General features: G+C 52.7%; 2 protein-coding genes across 4 annotated transcripts in view; one reads left to right on the forward strand and one right to left on the reverse strand.

Annotated features, from left to right (window-relative positions):
* The window catches only part of NAT10 (N-acetyltransferase 10), a 41748-nt gene extending 33071 nt beyond the window's left edge, over positions 1–8677 (forward strand). For both annotated transcript variants that reach the window (XM_061381102.1, XM_061381101.1), the window contains 8 exons: positions 36–132; positions 218–328; positions 1352–1524; positions 2042–2161; positions 2472–2570; positions 2937–3010; positions 3955–4038; positions 7874–8677. In XM_061381102.1, coding sequence (XP_061237086.1) covers positions 36–132; positions 218–328; positions 1352–1524; positions 2042–2161; positions 2472–2570; positions 2937–3010; positions 3955–4038; positions 7874–7985 — 870 coding nt within the window. In that variant the 3' untranslated portion in view covers positions 7986–8677. The remainder of the gene's footprint in view (positions 1–35; positions 133–217; positions 329–1351; positions 1525–2041; positions 2162–2471; positions 2571–2936; positions 3011–3954; positions 4039–7873) is intronic.
* A 5671-nt stretch (positions 8678–14348) lies between these two features.
* The window catches only part of ABTB2 (ankyrin repeat and BTB domain containing 2), a 186371-nt gene continuing 182300 nt past the window's right edge, over positions 14349–18419 (reverse strand). For both annotated transcript variants that reach the window (XM_061381099.1, XM_061381100.1), the window contains 3 exons: positions 18190–18258; positions 17449–17562; positions 14349–15945 (listed from right to left, as the gene is read on the reverse strand). In XM_061381099.1, coding sequence (XP_061237083.1) covers positions 15748–15945; positions 17449–17562; positions 18190–18258 — 381 coding nt within the window. In that variant the 3' untranslated portion in view covers positions 14349–15747. The remainder of the gene's footprint in view (positions 15946–17448; positions 17563–18189; positions 18259–18419) is intronic.

Here is an 18419-nt window from a genome sequence, read left to right on the forward strand (position 1 = left end):
GGCCTTGGTACCAGTCAGGGATCTGTGTTCCCCAGAATGACCTGACCGGAGAGCACTCGTGCATCATGCTGAAGACACTGATGGACGAGGAGGAGGCAGACCAGGGCACCTGGCTCTCCGCCTTTTGGAAAGGTGAGTGGGGAGTGGACATAGGGGGCAGCCAGGTGACGGGCCCTGGGCCCTGCAGACCTCTGACTCCATCTGGTTGGACCCGCAGATTTCCGAAGGCGGTTCCTAGCCCTGCTGTCTTACCAGTTCAGCACCTTCTCTCCTCCCCTGGCTTTGAACATCCTTCAGAACAGAAACATCGGGAAACCTGTGCAGCCAGGTGAGCTGGCTGGGCGGCTGGAGGGGCTTGGTTGTGCAGAACGTATGGGAGGCGGGCGTGTGGTCCAGGACGCGGGCTAGACTAGGCTTGGAGGGACCAGCTGCAGGCCTGTATCCCCTGCCACCACCTCCACTTAGCAGGTCCTGCCCCATCCCAGGGCCTCTGTCATGCGCTGTGCCTGTCATCCCCACGACAGGACTAGAGGCACGTGTGACTTGGCTTCAGAGACATATGTAAGGCCTGCAGCTAGTCAGTTCTGGAACCTGTTCTAAATTCTGTGAGCTAGGGCAACTAGCTCGATTCTGAGGCTCCATTTCCTCATTCATGAAATTGTAATAAGAATCTGCTGCCAGCCTTCTGTAGCCAACACACAGAAGTGCTCTGGGCACACAGATTCTGTTTGAATACTTAAAATATAAAAAAGGTGTAAAGGATCATTAGTGCTAACAGCTGTGGGGATTTTTCCCCCTGTTGGTTGTTAGGTGAATGTGTGTCTCTTTTGGGATCAATTATATTTGGGTGGAAAAATCTATTTCTGGAGCTGAGGGTGGGAGCCTGTGTGCTGCCTGCGAAGCTGGGTCCTGAAGAGAAGTGATGAAGTGGGGAAAATGCTCAGAGTCCCATGCCAACACGAGGGTCACACAGCACCCACCCCGTCACACAGCCCGGGCTGCCTCCCCTCTGCATGAGGAGGTCAGGGCTGCCTGAGGCGGGGTGTTGTATGGGTGGGCAGCACTTGCGGGTGGTCCTCCCCTGCTCTGGCTGAAGGCTAGTGGAGGAACAGCTGCTGGGTGCCCCCCGGGGACCCTTGTGCGTTCCACGTGGGAGTTCCGGCAGGGGTGTCGGGCTGCGCTGACCCTTCAGGCTCTGTTGCACATCCAGCCCTGCGCCGGGCTGCGCTGACCCTTCGGGCTCTGTTGCACGCCCAGCCCTGCGCCGGGCTGCGCTGACCCTTCGGGCTCTGTTGCACGCCCAGCCCTGCGCCGGGCTGCGCTGACCCTTTGGGCTCTGTCGCACGCCCAGCCCTGCGCCGGGAGGAGCTGGAAGCACTCTTCCTCCCCTACGATCTGAAGAGGCTGGAGATGTATTCACGGAACATGGTTGACTATCACCTCATCATGGACATGATCCCAGCCATCTCCCGGCTGTATTTCCTGAACCAGCTGGGGGACCTGGCCCTGTCTGCGGCCCAGTCGGTAGGTTACCCGCTGCTCGTGTGCTGGCTTTGTGGAGCAGTTTATATGCTGGGAGTTGATCGGCTGCTATGACATAACTTTGGGCATTTAGTTCTTCGTGGTTCTGATAGCATTTACTTCTTCATGGTTCTGATGAGAGGGTAGGGGTCCCCTTTTGCAGGTAGGGGACCCTTGGGCTCTCCAGTCAAGTCATGCATCCAGCAAAACAGTTAGTAGAAGAGCTGCTGTCTGAATCCACATTCTTCTACCCCACCATCTGCCTCGATTCTTTCTCTGCTTATCAGAGGTCCAGGAGCACCCTGTATTGTCACACAGCTGTGAAGCGGCTGTTTGCCGGGATAAGAAGTTAGTCTGGGGATTTCAGGAGGAAGGCATGCTTCCTGGTGGATGAGCGGGAAGATTTCCCAGTAGTGCCAGTCGACGTTTTCACCAAGGGAGAGTAACTCTGGTTCTCAGTGCCATTTTAATGGATAAAAGCCTGTTCTGGCAGCCACTCCAACAGATTTCCTGTCCCCAGGCTCTTCTCTTGGGGATTGGCCTGCAGCACAAGTCTGTGGACCAGCTGGAAAAGGAGATCGAGCTGCCCTCGGGCCAATTGATGGGACTTTTCAACCGGATCATCCGCAAGGTTGTGAAGGTAACCTCAGGCGAGGGCAGGGTTTTGGCCCATTTTCTGCCCAAAGATGCAGAAATGTTAACATTTGGTTCTGATTGCCTCGGATCTTCTCTCTCTCACACACACGCAGAAATAGGGGGCTTCAGCTGTAACATTCTCTCCCAGAGGCACCCCTGATTGGAGTGTGCCTTGTCTCCACTCTGTTTTCCTGCTCCTCCACGAGTGCATGGACTCCTAAACCACGCGGAGCGTGTGCTAAATGGTTTAGTAACTAGTGGCTGGGTCTCGGCTGCTCCTTCATCTTCTGCTTCTCGGCCTTGGTCTTTTGTAGCTGTTTAATGAAGTGCAGGAGAAGGCCATCGAGGAGCAGATGGTGGCAGTGAAGGATGTGGTTATGGAGCCCACGATGAAGACGCTGAGCGACGACCTGGTACAAACACCGAACCTCCTCTCTCTGCCCTGAAGAAGAGCCCTCGGCGCTGGCCCGGCTCAGGGGCGCTGGGGTCCAAGGGGTGTGAGGAGCACACTCCCCAAGTTTCCCTGCCTTTGCGTGTGCTCCCTGCCCTGGACGAGGCCTCCCGCTGAGTGTGTGTGAGAGCCGGCAGTCAGGCCGCTTCTGTTGCAATACTTGTTTGTCCTTTTAGATTTTTCAGAAGGCATGTTTTAACGTTTGTGTACACTTTAGCAAGAGCTTCCTCTGCAGGGGTGGGAGGTGGTGCGCGTGGTGAAGGAGAGGTGTGACGGTGTTCCCCCCCTCACCTCTCTCTGATTATCCCCTGCCTGACTCTGACCACAGGACGAAGCGGCCAAGGAGTTTCAGGAGAAACACAGGAAAGAAGTGGGGAAGCTGAAGGACATGGACCTCTCTCAGTAAGGCCCCTCGGCTGCTTGCGGGAAGCACAGAGGCTCTGCTCTTTTCTTCTAATTCACATCCTGCGTGCCCTGAAAGCTGTGTTTCATGGGATTGTTCTTAGAAGCACTAATAGCTAAAAACCTCCCCATTCACCATTTGCATAATCTTGAAAGATTTGTTTTCCCCAGATCTGCTCTGCCACTTTATAAGTCATGACTTGCAAATGGTATTGTGTCCCAGGCCCCTTAGGGGAGGGGGCTGCTGATCCATAAGCACCCACTTTCAGTGACTACTTTTTAATACTTGGCTTTTGATGTGAATTTGAAGAAAGGGTTCTATGGCCAACATTCCAACAAAACTCCCTTGCTCTCCAGCCTTCTATGCCCTGGAAGTTACAGCTGTTTTTGAGCTTCAGCTACAATGGTGGTGTCCTCCCCATAGATTGTGAATAATGCTCCAGAATTTGGTAGCCTCTGAGCCTTTGTGACCCTTAGTCCTGTTGCTGGGTCATTAGGGATGGTGGTTGGACATCAGATGGAGGCAGCCTGGAGGTCCGAGAGCAGGGTATTGAGCTTTGCCCTTGGCTTTGCAACATCAGACCCTTGACTTGCCAGGACTGCTAGATCCCAGAGGTGGGGGGGCAGGGCGCAGTCTAGGGGCTTGTGGGCTGTGGAGGTGGGGGCGAGCAGGGAGATGGTGGGGGTGACAGGAGGCTTCTCTTGGGTGGTTGCTGAGTCAGCTGGGAGAAGTCGGGTGGCTGCCTTCCGTGCCCGTGACCCCTGCTGGCCCTGCTTACTCCGGTGACGTTCCCGTCCCCTGCTCTCTGATGTACAGACGCTGGCGTATCTCAGCCTGGCTTTCATGGCAGGACATGTGTGATGAGAACATCACCACCCTCTTACTTTCTTTTAAGCTGTCTTCTCTTCCTTTGAGCAGGCTTTGATATTTCCTATTTTTTTAGATATGTAATCCGTGGGGACGATGAAGAATGGAATGAAGTTTTGAACAAAGCCGGGCAGAATGCATCAATCGTCAGCCTGAAAAGGTGAGGGCCCGGCATCCACCAGGCAGGGGAGGCCTTCTGGCCTTCTCTCTGCTTCCCTAGTAGCTTTCACTTGGGAAAGGAGGCTGAAGCAGGTGCTTTGAGGAGTCACTGTTCTCTGCTTTGAGGGTTGCTCCTTTTGTATCGTATCTCCTACTGATCAGTTGGAGGCTTGGATCTCTGTGTCCCTCATGTTCCTAGACATGTCAGGGAGCTGGGCTTGAACAGCCCTGGAGTTGCTGCTGACTGAGCACTTCCTGGGGGCTTTAATGCTGCTTTCCCTTCATGCTCAGGACAGCAGAGGTGGCTTTGTTCTTACATAACTGCTTTTCTTGTATTGGAGTGTAATTGACTTGCAGCATTGCTGTACCGCAGTGAAATGACTCAGTCATACACACGTGTACGTTTCATGTTCTTTTCCGTTACAGTTCGTCACAGGATGTCGCCTGTAGTTCCCTGTGCTGTATAGTGGGGCCTTACTTGTCCATCCTGTATGTACCAGCTCGCACCTGCTAATCCCAGGCTCCCACTCCATCCCTCTGCTGCCTCCCTCCCCCTTGGCAGCCACAGTCTGTTCTGTTTCTGTGACTGTCTCAGAGAGAGGCTCATTTGTGTCACATTTTAGATTCCAGATATCGTGATGTCATATGGTATCTGTCGTTCTTCTGACTTATTTCACTTAGTGTGATGATCTCTGGTTGCATCCATGTTGCTGCCAATGGCCTTATTCCATTCTCTTTGTGGCTGAGTATTGCTCACTGTGTATGCGTACCGCATCTTCTTTACCCACTCATCTCTCAGCGGGCACGTAGGCTGCTTCCATATCTCGGCTGTTGTGAGTGGTGCTGCTGTATACATAGGGGTGCATATACGTTTTTGAATTATAGTTTTATCTAGCTATATACCCAGGAGTGGGATTGCCGGATCATTTGGTAATTTTTAATTTGCCGAGGAAACTCCACGCTGGTTTCCGTTGTTGTTCAGTCCGTCTCTTTGCGACCCCATGGACTGCAGCACTCGAGCCTTCCCTGCCTTTCGTCATCTGGTGGAGTTTGCTCAGATTCATGTCCATTGAGTCCGTGATGCCATCCAGTCATCTCATCCTCTGTTTTCTATATTGATTGCACTAACTCACATTCCCACCAACAGTGTAGGAGGCTTCTCTCTCCTCCACATTCGCTCTGGCATTTGTTAATTGTAGACTTTTTAATGATGGCCCTTCTGACCAGCATGAGGTAGTACCTCTGTGCTTTTGATTCGCGTTTCTCAAATACTTGGCAGTGTTGGGCATACTTTGGTGTGTCTGTTGGCCATTTGTACGTCGTCTTTGGAGAAAGGTCTCTAGGTCTTCTGCCCATTTATTTATTTATTTATTTTTTATTGAGCTATATGAACTGTTTGTATATTTTGGAAATGGAAATTAAGCCCTGGTTGATTCCATCATTTGCAAATGTTTTCTCCCATTCTTTAGGTTTCTTTTTGTTTATGGTTTCCTTTGCTGTGTGGGGCTTCCCTGGTGGCTCAGAGGTTAAAGCATCTGCCTGCAATGTGGGAGACCTGGGTTCAGTCCCTGGGTCGGGAAGATCCCCTGGAGAAGGCAATGGCAACCCACTCCAGTATTCTTGCCTGGAGAATCCCATGGACGGAGGAGCCTAGTGGGCTGCAGTCCATGGGGTCACAAAGAGTCGGACATGACTGAGTGACTTCACTTTCTTTCCTTTGCTGCGTGAAGGCTTGTAAGTGCGATTAGATCCCATTTATCTATTTTCGTTTTCGTTTCTATTTGGGAGGCCAACCTATGAAAACACTGGTATGATATCTGTCACAATGTTTTGCCCGTGCTCTCTTCTAGGAGTTTCATGCTTATATCAGCGCTTTAAAGATGAAGTAACAACCAAGGCTCTCTGGTGTTAAGTGGCCTCCCAAGAAGCATATAACTCGTAAGAGACAGAGCCAGAATCAGGACCAGGTCTTTCCACTGCAAAGCCCGTAGTTTACCTGCTGTGCTCTCCTTCCTCTGAGCCAGTGGTTCCCAACGTTTTTGGTTGTGGACCCCAAATGGCTTTTGTGCATGTTGGTTGTACCCATCAATATTTCCCATTTTAGAAATGAAATACTGAGAAGTTTTAAAAAAAAGTTTTCTCATTCAAAATTAACAGTCAGACTCATTATGGGTTTAAAAACTTTTTTTAAATAGTCTTTTCATAAAAACTTCAGTGAGAAGAGTGGGAATGTTTTACATTTATGTCTTTCCAAATCTCTCTAATATTTGGGAAACTAGAAAGCAGCTGGATTCTCTAGTCTGCTTCTGCTTCAATCTGCTGTGCTATCATGCGGCTGGTAGCCCCTGGAAAATAGAATAGTTGGGAGAGAATGAAAGTGGAAAAGGCACATTATGATTAGGATTGTCTTGAAAATAGTTTTGACTTTGGGGTCCACCTGGAGGGATCTTGAGTTCCAGGACTCCCTGGACAGTTTTTTGATAAACCCTTGCCCCAGCTGCTTCTCTGCAGAACCATGTGTTTGAGGATGGCAGCAGTTCCGTGGGCCGGAACGTTCACTGGAGTTTGCCTGGGAACACGTGAGGCCTCCCCTACCCTGGGCCTCTGGAGATGAGGCTTCCAGGGTTGGCTTGGGGGTTCGTGGAGAGGGTGAATTGTTGGCATTGCCATCAACAGGGTCCGCTGAAAAGTTTATTTGGAAAGAGGACATCTTGTGACTCTAGAAGCCATAGACCCCCGAAATCAGGATATCCTCCTCTGCCATCTCCATAAATCACTGTGCAGCCTGGAAGTTTCCACCATCAGTGCTGGCCTCGTTTTCATGATGGTCTCTGTCATGGCACAAAAGCCCACTGTCAGTGTGTCCTGATTTCTGGTTTGGATGAAAAAGCAGACAGCCCAGGGCTGATAGTGGCTGCCGCCTCGACTGTGGTGGCTTTGGAGTGAGTCTGGCTGAGCACGCAGTGTGTGACAGCCTAGCCCTGTGCTGTGCCTCTCCTGCCTCTGGTTGGCTGTCACTGCCTGGAGGAGCCTCTGCATTACTGCGCAGCCCATGTGGCTGTTCGTGCATCCACGGTTCAGTGTTGACGTCAAAGCTTGTGCTTTTGGAGGTGAAAACACTGACTGTCATTATGTATGCATTTGAGGCATCTTTTCTTTGTTTTGTTAGCAGTCATTTCATTCAGGTGATGTTAATGGTCTCCGGACAGAATTGTTCACCCTCTTCTTCTAAGGAGGTGTTTGTTTCCAGGGCAGAATGAGACTGGAGAGAAATTTGTAACCTGTAAGATGGAAGGAAGGTGGCCGTTTCTAGCTATTCTCTTGTTAATCTGTCAGGGACCAGTGGCCAGCTGAAGTGTGTCCCTATTCCTTTGGGTTTTCTTCTCACTTAGGAAAGATAACAGCACATCAAGAAGAACTGTATGTTTTTCTGGGAATTCCATGCTCTGTATTATACTGGGGACTGTCCTCACGGTCACTGGGATAATATGGCTGGTTTCCAGGGTACTCCTCAGTGGTAATTGATGGGAATGAACTCTTCTTGTGATGCCTTGGATTTTTCTTAAGTTTCAGGAGGGGAAATTTCAGGAGTTCAGGTGTAGGTTTTTTCCCCTCCACAGACTAAGCCTGGTCAGGGTGGGAGCTGGGTTGGTGCGTTGTGTCCTCAGCCCCCAGCACAGCGCCCCAGAGGCCTACAGAGAACACGTCTGTGTGACTGCACATTCTTACATCAAGTTTCAGATGACGGAAACCCTTTTTCAGACAAAGCAGAGCAGTCTGAAAGAGGTAACAGATCCAGCGTGTTTTTCTTTCGACTCTTGTTTTTTCTTTTCCAGTGACAAGAAAAGGAAGCTGGAGGCCAAACAAGAACCCAAACAGAACAAAAAGTTGAAGAAAAACAGAGATATGAAGAACAAAAAAGATATGAAACTGAAGCGGAAGAAATAGTGGACAGACACTTGGGTGTCGGCGGCTGACTCGTAAGGAAATACCCTGACTTGTGGGACTGAGTAGCAGCTGACTGGACTATTAAAAGCAACAGGATCCCCAGGAAACCCAGAAGCTGGCCAGGAATTCAGTCTATGGGCTGAACACGGCTTAAGGCAGAGTCGCTTCCGAGGAGGTCTGCTTAGAGCGCGACGGTTGGCACACCGTCCGTGCCGTCTCTCCTCCCCGAGTCCAGGCCTGCCTTTCCCGTGCGTTCATTTCGCTTTGGGCCCAGCTTTCTCCATTCCTTCCTGCACGTGTTGAAGCCGTGCTGGCTCTCGTCTCTTCTCAAGCATCAAGTACTCGGCTGTCTGGAGACCCCAGAGGCTGTGAGGGGAGCATCAAGGCCTGTCGTCATGAACTTGCCCAGGCTCCCTGAAGCCTGGAGTCCCAGGACCTCTAGTCCAGCCATACGGCCGTGTCAGCCACGTTTAAGCGCCGCGACCCACACTGCCATGTTCCGACCCTTTCCTCCCCCAGCAGTGACCCAGAAAAGCTTGACTTCTCAACTTAGGGAACGATATGATATCTGAGTCCCCGAAACCTGTTATTTCATCCATTTGGGGAAAAAATGTTGGGAAAGACCCCTTTGCTAGCAGGGATGACGGGAGATAGAGAATCTATTTTTAATAAATAACATCCTAGAAAGACCAGCGGCCTGTGTGCTCGTCGACTGCACCTAGATGGGAGTTGCCTTTGCCTGTTTCTTCTGGTGGATCTTGGCTGCAGGTGCACTTGGGAGGGTGCCGGCATCGAGGCTCAGGGTGGCTGGGGCTTACCAAGCTGGGAGCCTGGGGGGAGTTGACTGCGCTGACCCGTGCTTCCTGTGGTCATTCCACAGGGCTTGGTGCAGCACCTGGAGGCCGGCCAGAGGGGCCTCGCTCCACCTCCAGCTCCTGTCACGTCGTTTGGTTCCCTCGTTTCTCGTGGACAGGAGTGCGGTGGCTTCATGTGTACTTTGGAATGTTTGGGATCTATTTTCCAGTCCTAAATCCAATACCATTGTTACTGAAACCTGGACCCTGCCATCCTTGACCAGGGATCGAACCCGGGCCCTCTGCAGTGGAAGCTTGGAGTCCTAACCACTGGAGCACCACGGAACTCCCCCTCTGCTGATTCTGTACAGTCGTTCCCTATTCATGTCACCAAGTGCAGGGAGAGTTCAGAGTGGAAGTTGGCTCCGACGTGCTCTGGTTCTGATCTACCTTTCTCCTCGCCTCTGCGTGTGAGTTGCTGGTGATCTTTCCGAGCTCCCTGAGTCAAATTTCAGCTTCTGTATTTTTTATTTTTATCTAAAAAATTCCTGCGGTGGCCTTGGTTACCGCAGTCTTGCTTGGTTTTTCATAGACTTTAAAAGGACTGTCTTCTGTGAATCCAAGTTAGATCCTTTCCTCAGCCCTGGTAGGTTATCTGGTTCCTAGAAGTCTAGCCTGTGGACAGGGAAGGAAGAGGAGCTTCTGGAGCAAGGAGGATTAAATGTGCAGCTCCCAGGACAGATGGCCACAGGGAGGAGAGCAGATTCTTACCACCTGTGCGTGAGACCACCATGCCCTCTCCCTACAGGAAAGTTCAATGAGATGAAAAAAGTTTTTTGATCCATTTTTCTCAGGTAAGTGCCTGAGCCTGCCTTTTAGAGAGGATTTTTTAAAAACTTAATTTCTTTGGCTGTGCTGGGTCCTTGCTGTGAGAGCTTTCTTCTAGCTGTGGTACAAGGGCTGCTTTATTGCAGTGGCTTCTCTTGTGGCAGAGCTCAGGCTCTAGGCATGTGAGCTTTTAGTCTCCCGGGCTCTAGAAGAGCAGATTCAGTAGTTGTGATGCACGGGCTTAGTTGTTTCGCAGCATGTGGGATCTTCCTGGATCAGAGATTGAACCCTCGTCTTCTGTGTTGGTGGGTAGATTCTTTACCACGGAGCCACAAGGGAAGCCCATCAAAGAGGGTTTTCTTAAAGAGAGTGGCTAAAATGCAGTCACAGCCCCAAATGATCTGAGCTGGCTGGTGTGTTAAAACCTCTCCAGCCACATCATACCCAGGTTGGCCTAGTCCTTGGTCAGCACCTCTAGCATCAGAGCCTGTCCTCTGCTCTGTTTCGTGGACTCGATGCTGGCTCTGCCTGGCCCTTGCTGTGACCTGGAGCACACTTCTTCCACCCAGGTCCACGTGTGTGTAAACTGCAGGTGGTAATGACAGCACCTCCCTGGAAGGGCTGCTGTGAGGAGCAGACAGTGCCTGGTGTGGAGCAGGCGTTCACCAAGGCTCTGTTCTGTGGCACGTGTAACCCGGGGGAGCTGCTCTGTTACCCACAAGCACTACGATGGACTGAGTGACGCCGGGCTTTATTCTAAAACCACAGCCTGTGCTCTGGCCTTTCTCTGTGCGCGTGAAAAGGAAGTGAGCATTCCGCCTACTGTGTACAGTCTTGGTGCTTATGTGCAAAGTGTGTGTTCCTGAACAGGCCTCTGCCCTTGGTGGTTGTGATCTTGGGTTCTCCTCCAAACCTGAGAAAGCACGCCTCCCCCAGACCTCACCATCTGGCCTCCAGAGTGACATCTGTAAAGCTCGCTGTCTCAGGAAATCTCACTTGCAAAATGAATTCAGATAGGCCGCCGATGAATGCTGTCACCAGGCTGAGGAAGGGGCCGAAAAAGCCTGAACAAAGAAGATTCCTCAATGGTCTCATCCCCCCGCCACTCCGCCGAGCCGCAAGGGGGCCGGTGCTGGCCGCTTCAGCGCTTCCACTGCTCATCTGTCCCCCACAGTCCCAGAGGACCCTCGAGTGACCAGGAGTGACACAAAGGGGGCTGCTGAGGCTGGGGGAGGGGAGGAGAGGAGTGACCGCCACCTCGGATAAATGTAGGCTCATTATCCGAGGCCATCACAAGCCGCCAGTCCCCTGGCCAGGAGAGGGTGGGACTGGCCTCCCCGGGGCCTGAATAGGCGACTCCAGACGCTGCCCTCTGTTCTCTAAACAACTGGTGAAAGCCGAAAGGTGGTGTAGATTCTGCAGAAGGCAGGGGGTGGCGGGAGAGGGAGACGCTGAGGTTTTTCTTGGGCTTTCAGTGGTTCAGCGGAGGAGAAAGCTGTGATAATCCCGACATCTGGCTGCTGTGGGCCAACCGACAGGACCAGAAGGGAAAGGAAAGTATCAGGAGCTGGGGGCAGACTCGGCTTTAGCCTTGGTGGTCTGTCGGGATGAGTTTCCTGAATCAGCCCAGCTTCTCAACTGCCTGCAGGGCAACTGGAGTGGAAGGAAACCCCCCCTCATTTCCCTTAGCAGGGTCCCCTGCTAAGGAGAAGTTCACCGTCCTCTCCCCAGCCTGCCTTTGGCTGCTAACAGCCTGAAGTGGGCAGCAGAGGAGAGAAGCCCCCACGCTCCTGAGCGGTGGCTGGAGGAGGAAGCCTGGTCACTGGGGCAAGGTAAGGTGACAAGACAGTCCCGTTTCCACGCTAGTTTCTCCTGGCTCCTTGGAGAATGTCTGATTTTTTTTCTAATTATCATTTAAGTGCTTGCTTTGAACACGTTTCTGCTACACGCAGGCTTGAAGAGGCCTTGCTCCTCTTATGTTACCTTGCCTTCAATCTTCTGCCCCCTAAAAAGAGGAAATACAGCTGAGCTCCTATATGGAGCTCATGGACTAGACCAGCTGCTTCTTAGGCTGAATACTTGACTGAGGCATCTCCTGCAGGGGTGGGGGAACTCGTAGGGAGGGTGGGCACAGACGTTTTAAGGGGAGCCCCTGGAGATGGTGAGTGCTGGGAGGGACAACCCACCCCCAAACCACCTTCGCAGCAGCTTCTGCCCAGGAAGATGGTGCCAAGGGGTGTGCCTCCCACCTCAGGCCACCAGAGGGCGCCATGGGTCCATGGCGAGCCCTCTCCCCACTGAGGCCAGGGCCCCAGGCTGGGCCTCAAGCTGCCACCCCTGGGCCCCCATCCAGCAAAGCCCACAGTGGGTCTTTCCCAGGACTGACTGACCCTGTGGGGTCTTCATGTTGTCCCCCAAATCCAGAGTCCTGGCCTGTCGGTCACTGAACCACAGCCACTCCCGTCAGTGTTCCCAGTGACCTTAGGAATTTCTCCTCCTGCTTCAGACGGGAAACATTTTAAAAACCTTTATTTCTACCTGGACTGTGCACCTAAGACAAACTACCACCTACTCTAGAAAGCCTTTGGGCCTGAGTCACTGGCTTCCGGTCTTCTGTCCTGTTATTAACAGGTGACACAGCCAGCAAGCGCTCAGCAGGGCCTGAAGGCGGCAGCCACCAGAGGGCAGGGGCCCTCATCAGGCCCCCCTCCTCCCTGTGCTGGGCCACACAGAATTGGACCGTGGAAGGATTTGCAAACAACTTCTGACAGCCTAGCAGTAGTTCTGCGCATCAGGGCGGTGGGGGCCAGGGCACCGCAGGAAAGTCCCTGACGGCTGTCTTTTAAAAAATTTTTGTAGCTGATGTACAATGTTATGTTAATTTCTGCTATGCAGCAAAGTGATTAAGTTTTAAATATATTTTTCATTATGATCTATCATAGGATACTGAACGTAGTTCCCTGTGGTATACGGTAGGATCTAATTTTTTATCCATTCTATATATAATAGTCCGCATCTGGGAATCCCAAACTCCCAATCCATTCCCCGCCTGCACCGCTTGGCAGCCACAGTTCTGTTCTGTTTCATACATACGTTCATTTGTGTCATATTTTTGATTCCACCTGTAAGTGATGTCATACGGGATTTGTCTCTCTGACTGACTGAGTATGATCATCTCTAGGCCCATCCGTGTTGCTGCAATGGCTTTATTTCATCCTTTTTCATGGCTGAGTAGCGTCTCACTGCATACGTGCACCGCATCTCCTCCACCCGTCCCTCTGTTGATGGGCGTGTAGGCCGTCTCCGTGTCTTGGCTGTTGTAAACAGTGCTGCTGTGAACGTGGGCCTGAAAGTACCTTTTCAAATTAAAGTTTTGTCTGGATGTATGCCCAGGAGTGGGATTGCTGGGTCATATGGCAACTCTAATTTTTTGAGGAACTCCATACTGTTTTCCATCGTGATTGCACTAACTTACATTGCTACCGACAGTGTAGGAGACTTCCCTTTTCTTCATATCCTGTCCAGCATTTATTTGTAGACTTTTTGATGGTCATTCTAACTGGGGTGAGGTGGTACCTCATTGTAGTTTTGATTTGCATTTCGCTAATTAGTGATGATGAGCATCTTTTCTTGTGCCTATGTCTTCTTTAGAGAAATGTCTCTTTAGGTCTTACTCATTTTTTGAGTGGGTTTTTTTGCTTTTGTTTTGATGTTGAGCTGTGACAGCTCTTTCTGTATTTTGGAAATTAAGCCCTTGTCAGTTTCATTTGCAAATAATTTTTCTCCCAGTCTGTAGGTTGTCTTTTTGTTAATGGTTTCCTTTGCTTTACAAAAGCCTATAAGTTTGATTAGGTCCTGTTTGTTTTTGCTTTTATTTCTATTGCCTTGGGAAACTGACCTAAGAAAATATCGGTATGATTTATGTCAGAGAATAGTTTGCTTATGTTTTTGTCTAGGAGTTTTATGGTGTTATGTCTTATATTTAAGTCTTTAAGGCACTTTGATTTTTTGTGTATGTTGGAAGGGAGTGATCTAACTTTATTGATTTACATGTGGTTGTCCAGCTTTCCCACCACAACTTGGTGAAGAGACTATCATTTTTCCACTTTTCTTTTTTCCATTATTCCTGCCTCCTTTGACGAAGATTAACTGACCATAGGTAAGTGGGTTTGTTTGCGTTCTCTCTTCTGTTCCACTGATTAATATGTCTGTTTATATGATAAGTGCCAGTGCTGTGCTGTTTTGATTACTGTGGCTTTGTAGTATTGTCTGAAGTCTGGGAAAGTTTTGCCTCCTGCTTTCTTTTTTTGCAGGATTGCTTTGGCAATTCTGGGTCTTTTGTGGTTCCAGTATAAATTGTAGGATTATTTGTTCTAGTTCTGTGAACTAGATGTCTGGATGTCCCCAAAATCTGACAGCTTTTTCCTGGCATTGGGCTCCCGTCCTTCCAGTCCAGCTCAGCGCCATGTAAGTACTTAACGAATGGGAACACACCTACCCCATTTGACAGAACAGGAAGACTCGGGCCCAGTGAGGGTTGGATCCAGGCTCAGGTCCTGGGAGGGGCAGGGCAGGGGTTAGCGGCTGGCCACGCACAGCTTCCGGGAGAGGCTTTGTTCCCTCTGAGACACAGGTGTCTCAGGTAACAGGGAATCAGCTCTGGGTTCTCTTCCTGGTCCTTAGGGCTCCTCCCTAGCTCTGAACTTTGGGTAACCCTCTATAAGGAGCCATGAGGCCAAGGTCATTGTTAACAAGTGTTTATTGTTAATAAAACCATAGTACATTTACAATAAGTGACAACATTAATGTATAGTTACAGTATCATACAATATTACAGCAATAAAATAACACCTATTCCTTTGTACATCCAGCTCAAGCAGCTAGCTGAAAATATTTTCCAGGGTTGTAAACCCCCAGGGTTTTCCAAGGTGACTGAGAGGACACCTCCTAACGTGCCTGGGGCTTCTGGTGAATAAATAGTTCCTAAGGTACGGCCAGACAGCCGAAGGGGACGTCCGGCACAAGCTGTTCCGGAAGACGCCTCGGATGTCCGGTACATAAATACGATGAGGGTCCAGGCCCAGCGATGCGTCCCCACCCCGGGGAGCCTGGAGCCCACAGGATGGCAGGGGCAGGTAGCAGGGAAGTAGAAGGACTTCTTCTCCCAGTCCTTCCCGTCTACCAAAGCCCCGACCTTTAAGTTCCCCAAGACCCGCAGTTCCCAATGGGAAGTCTGGGCCCTGCTCCCTAGTCCAAGTTAAAGGACTCTTTCACTGGAGAGACTGGACTGGCGGGATGTTTAGGGCTCTGCCTAATTCTAGGCTTGGGATTTCAGAATCATCCCCTTTACACTGGCCCCTGAAAACAGCAGCAGCAACACAAGCGGAGGCCACCAGGCTCCTCCACGCTGCCCATGCCACCCTTGGCTCAGACCAAAAGCTTTGAAGGCGCTGGCGGGGGGAGCTAACCGCCTTCTCTACTACTCACTGAGCAGGCCGGCGGTCCCTCTGCCCAAAGGAGCCTGGACACCAAGGAAATAGACTGAAAATGACCCTCTTCGCAGGATCCCCAGGCCCCCTGGAGGCCACATCAGGTCTTTCAAAGGCACAGCCTTAAGTTCAGTGTCTGACGTGACACTGAGAGAAAAACCACCACCAGCTTTTGACTGAAACGGCCTGGGGCCTAGATAGAACATACGCTCTCTACATTCCTAAGAATGCCCACACCCCCCAGAAGCCCCACTTAGGACAGTCTGAGCTGCCCAAGGCCCTGGGAGTGGGCTGGTTAGAGCCTGGAGGGCATGACGAGAAGCTGTGCAGAGCAGAGTGGGATCAGCGAGGGCCTCCGGGAGGGGCACACGAGGGTGAGTGCACGGCAGCCCTCCGGTGCAAGCAGGCGGCAGGTGTGGGGAAGGGCCACTTGTGGCCACACCTGCCCTTGGCTCATCCCTGGTTGAGCAAATGGTTAGGCTCTGGGCCTGCCCGAGTCTGGCTCCAAGAGTGCCGGTAACCAGTCTCAGCCCAGCAGGGCCCCAGCATGTCCACCGGTGCTGGCTATGTGCTGACCCAGACACCCCCAGGAAGCTCCCAGCCTTTCTTCCCGCCGGGAGGCCTAGTGACAGAGCCAGCCGCCCCCACACGTCACACCCGAGAGGTGACGTAGAGCGAGTGCACGCGCTCGGCCAGGGTGCTCTGCAGGTCCTGCAGCGGGTCCAGGCCCTGCACTTTGCTGCTGCGGCCGTAGATGAGCTGCCGGAAGGAGTCCTGCTCCAGCAGGGCCTTCATGTGCTTGAGGAAGAAGCCCTCGCAGAACAGGGCCAGTTCGGGGGCGTTGTGGATCTGTGGGGGCAGGGAGAGGGATGAGACCCACAGCTTCAGCACAGCCCTGCCCAAAACTGCCCCCAAGCAGTCCTCAAGGGCAAAGGTCCACCTTCAAGCCCCAGACCCAGGGAGGCAGGCAGGCCCTATCTCTGCACCTTGCTGCTGCTGCTAAGTCACTTCAGTCGTGTCCGACTCTGTGTGACCCCATAGACGGCAGCCCACCAGGCTCCCCCGTCCCTGGGATTCTCCAGGCAAGAACACTGGAATGGGTTGCCATTTCCTTCTCCAATGCATGAAAGTGAAAAGTTAAGTCGCTCAATCAGGTCTGACTCTTAGCGACCCCATGGACTGCAGCCTACCAGGCTCCTCCGTCCATGGGATTTTCTAGGCAAGAGTACTGGAGTGGGGTGCCATTGCTTTCTCCATCTCTGCATCTCCACAGGTTAGACTGATCTGGGTTCAAATCCCAGCTGTGCCACCAGGAACATCCTGGCATCTTGTTCTTGGCCTGGGTCCTGCTGGTGACGGCTTGTTGAGGGGCGGTCGTCATCCCCATGGGATTGGAAGCTCCCTCCCTAAGGGCAGGGGCTGTCCACGGTGGGATGTGCAGCATAAGGCCCAGCACAGGAGTGTTCATGTGGTAAAGGCTCACTGAACGCTGAGTGCCCTCTCTGGGCCAGGCACCGGGTGCAGGCCCTGAGGCCCAGGTCCGTGAGGCTCTCTCAGAGCTGATGTTCCAGATCAGGGGGACAAGAGAAGCCAAGGAACCAACCAGGCCAGGTGACCATGGACAGCAGTCAGTGCTCTGAGGCAGTGAGGGGCGAAGGGGCAGAGAGGTGTGTGACTTGGGGGCAGCTGGGGGAGGAGACTTGCTGGGGGACTGCAGCAGTCCTGGGGTGGAAACGAGAAAGAGATGGGGGCCATGTGGCCGGGTGAAGGGAGAGGGAAGCATCGGAAGGGGAGATGGGAGAGGGTCCTGGGGGCCTCGTAAGGGGTGACAGATAAGGGCTGGGTCTTTACTTTGCAGTGGGAAACCTTTGAAGAGTTTCAGTAGGGGAGTGGTGGGGTCTTCACACTTTTCAAAGAGCCTTGTGGACTGCAGGGCGAAAGCCAGGAAGTGTTGGAGGCCAGGCCAACGCGATTGTCCAAGAGCAGGGAGAGTGGAGGTAGCGGGACGGGGAGGGGTGGCTGATGCATTGCGGGTGTGGGAGGTGACCGTGGCATCTGCTGCAAGGAGGAAGACTAAGGAGGACCAAGCTGGGGAGAAACTCGAATAGTGTTGAAAACTGATCTGACTTGGAGGGGCTCTGCTCTTTGCTGCCCTAGGTCTCACTGCCCAGTGTGGCACAGCTGGCACGGGACCTGGGGTCCACCCGGCTCAGAGCTCAGCTCCCCAGCTGCGGGGCCGCCCTACTGGGCGGCCATGACCTCAGGCCACAGAGAGGGTGGCACTGTCCTTCAAAGCTTCCAGGGCACAGCAGGGTGAGTGATGGGGGCGGGGGCGGCAGCGGCGGCCCTCACCTTGGCATACTTGTAGGTGTTCACCGCGCTGCCCACGCTCAGGGTCTGGGAGCACAGGATCTCACAGTGCCGCTGCAGGGCGTCCAGCTGGAACAGGCTGGCAGCTGACAATAGCTGGTGGGAGGAAGACAGGCCGTAGGGGAGCGGGGCCAGGCCCGTGGCCCCAGCATCACGGAACAGAGAGCCCCTGACCCCCAGGACCCTCCCTGCCCACCTGCCAGTTAAGTCCGATGGCCTTGATTTATTTCTACCCCAGGCCATCTAGGTATTTGCTAGGACACCTTGGGAGGTATCCGATAGGTGACACACACTGGTTGGAATTTCTCATGTCGCGAGGCCTTCAACTACGAGCTGCCTGCTCATCTGCACGACCTTCTAGCCAGGCGCGTGGCCAGCAGCGGGTCCGTTCTCTAAGCAGTAACCTGGTAAGGTAGGGGGATACCTGCTGCCTTCTGATCCTCCCGGGCTTTCCATCCTCAGGGGTGGCCCTTCTAACCCTGAGGTGTCGCCTGGGAGGTTGGGTTCCACAGGCGCACCATTTCCCACGCGCTCAGAAGAGCGAGGACCTGCAGGGAAGCAGGGGGTCCTTACAGAGGACCCCTTCCTTTCCTCCTCATATCTCCAATGCTGTGTTTCTGAGAGTAGGGTGGGTGAGACCTGGCAGATGTCTCTGCTGGGCACAGGCATGGTAGATGGGCTCAGGGGCTCCCCGCTCCTCTCCCTGACAGGCCAGGTCCTCACCTCGAGGATGTCACTGGTGGGGATGTCCATGGATTCCGTTCCCCCGTAGTACAGATACTGCATCATCATCTGCAGGAAAAAGGCCCCATGTGAGTGCCAGGTGGACCCACAGCACCACTGTCCCCACCCAGCGCCCCTGGAGTGCCGTCCCGGCCCTTCAGTGCCCCCCTACGCTGAGCGCTGCTCCAGCCGCTGCCCGGCCCTCAGTGCCCCACGACCTCTCTGTGCCG

Source organism: Bos javanicus, chromosome 15 (genome assembly GCF_032452875.1).
Source record: "Bos javanicus breed banteng chromosome 15, ARS-OSU_banteng_1.0, whole genome shotgun sequence".
NCBI lineage: Eukaryota > Metazoa > Chordata > Mammalia > Artiodactyla > Bovidae > Bos > Bos javanicus.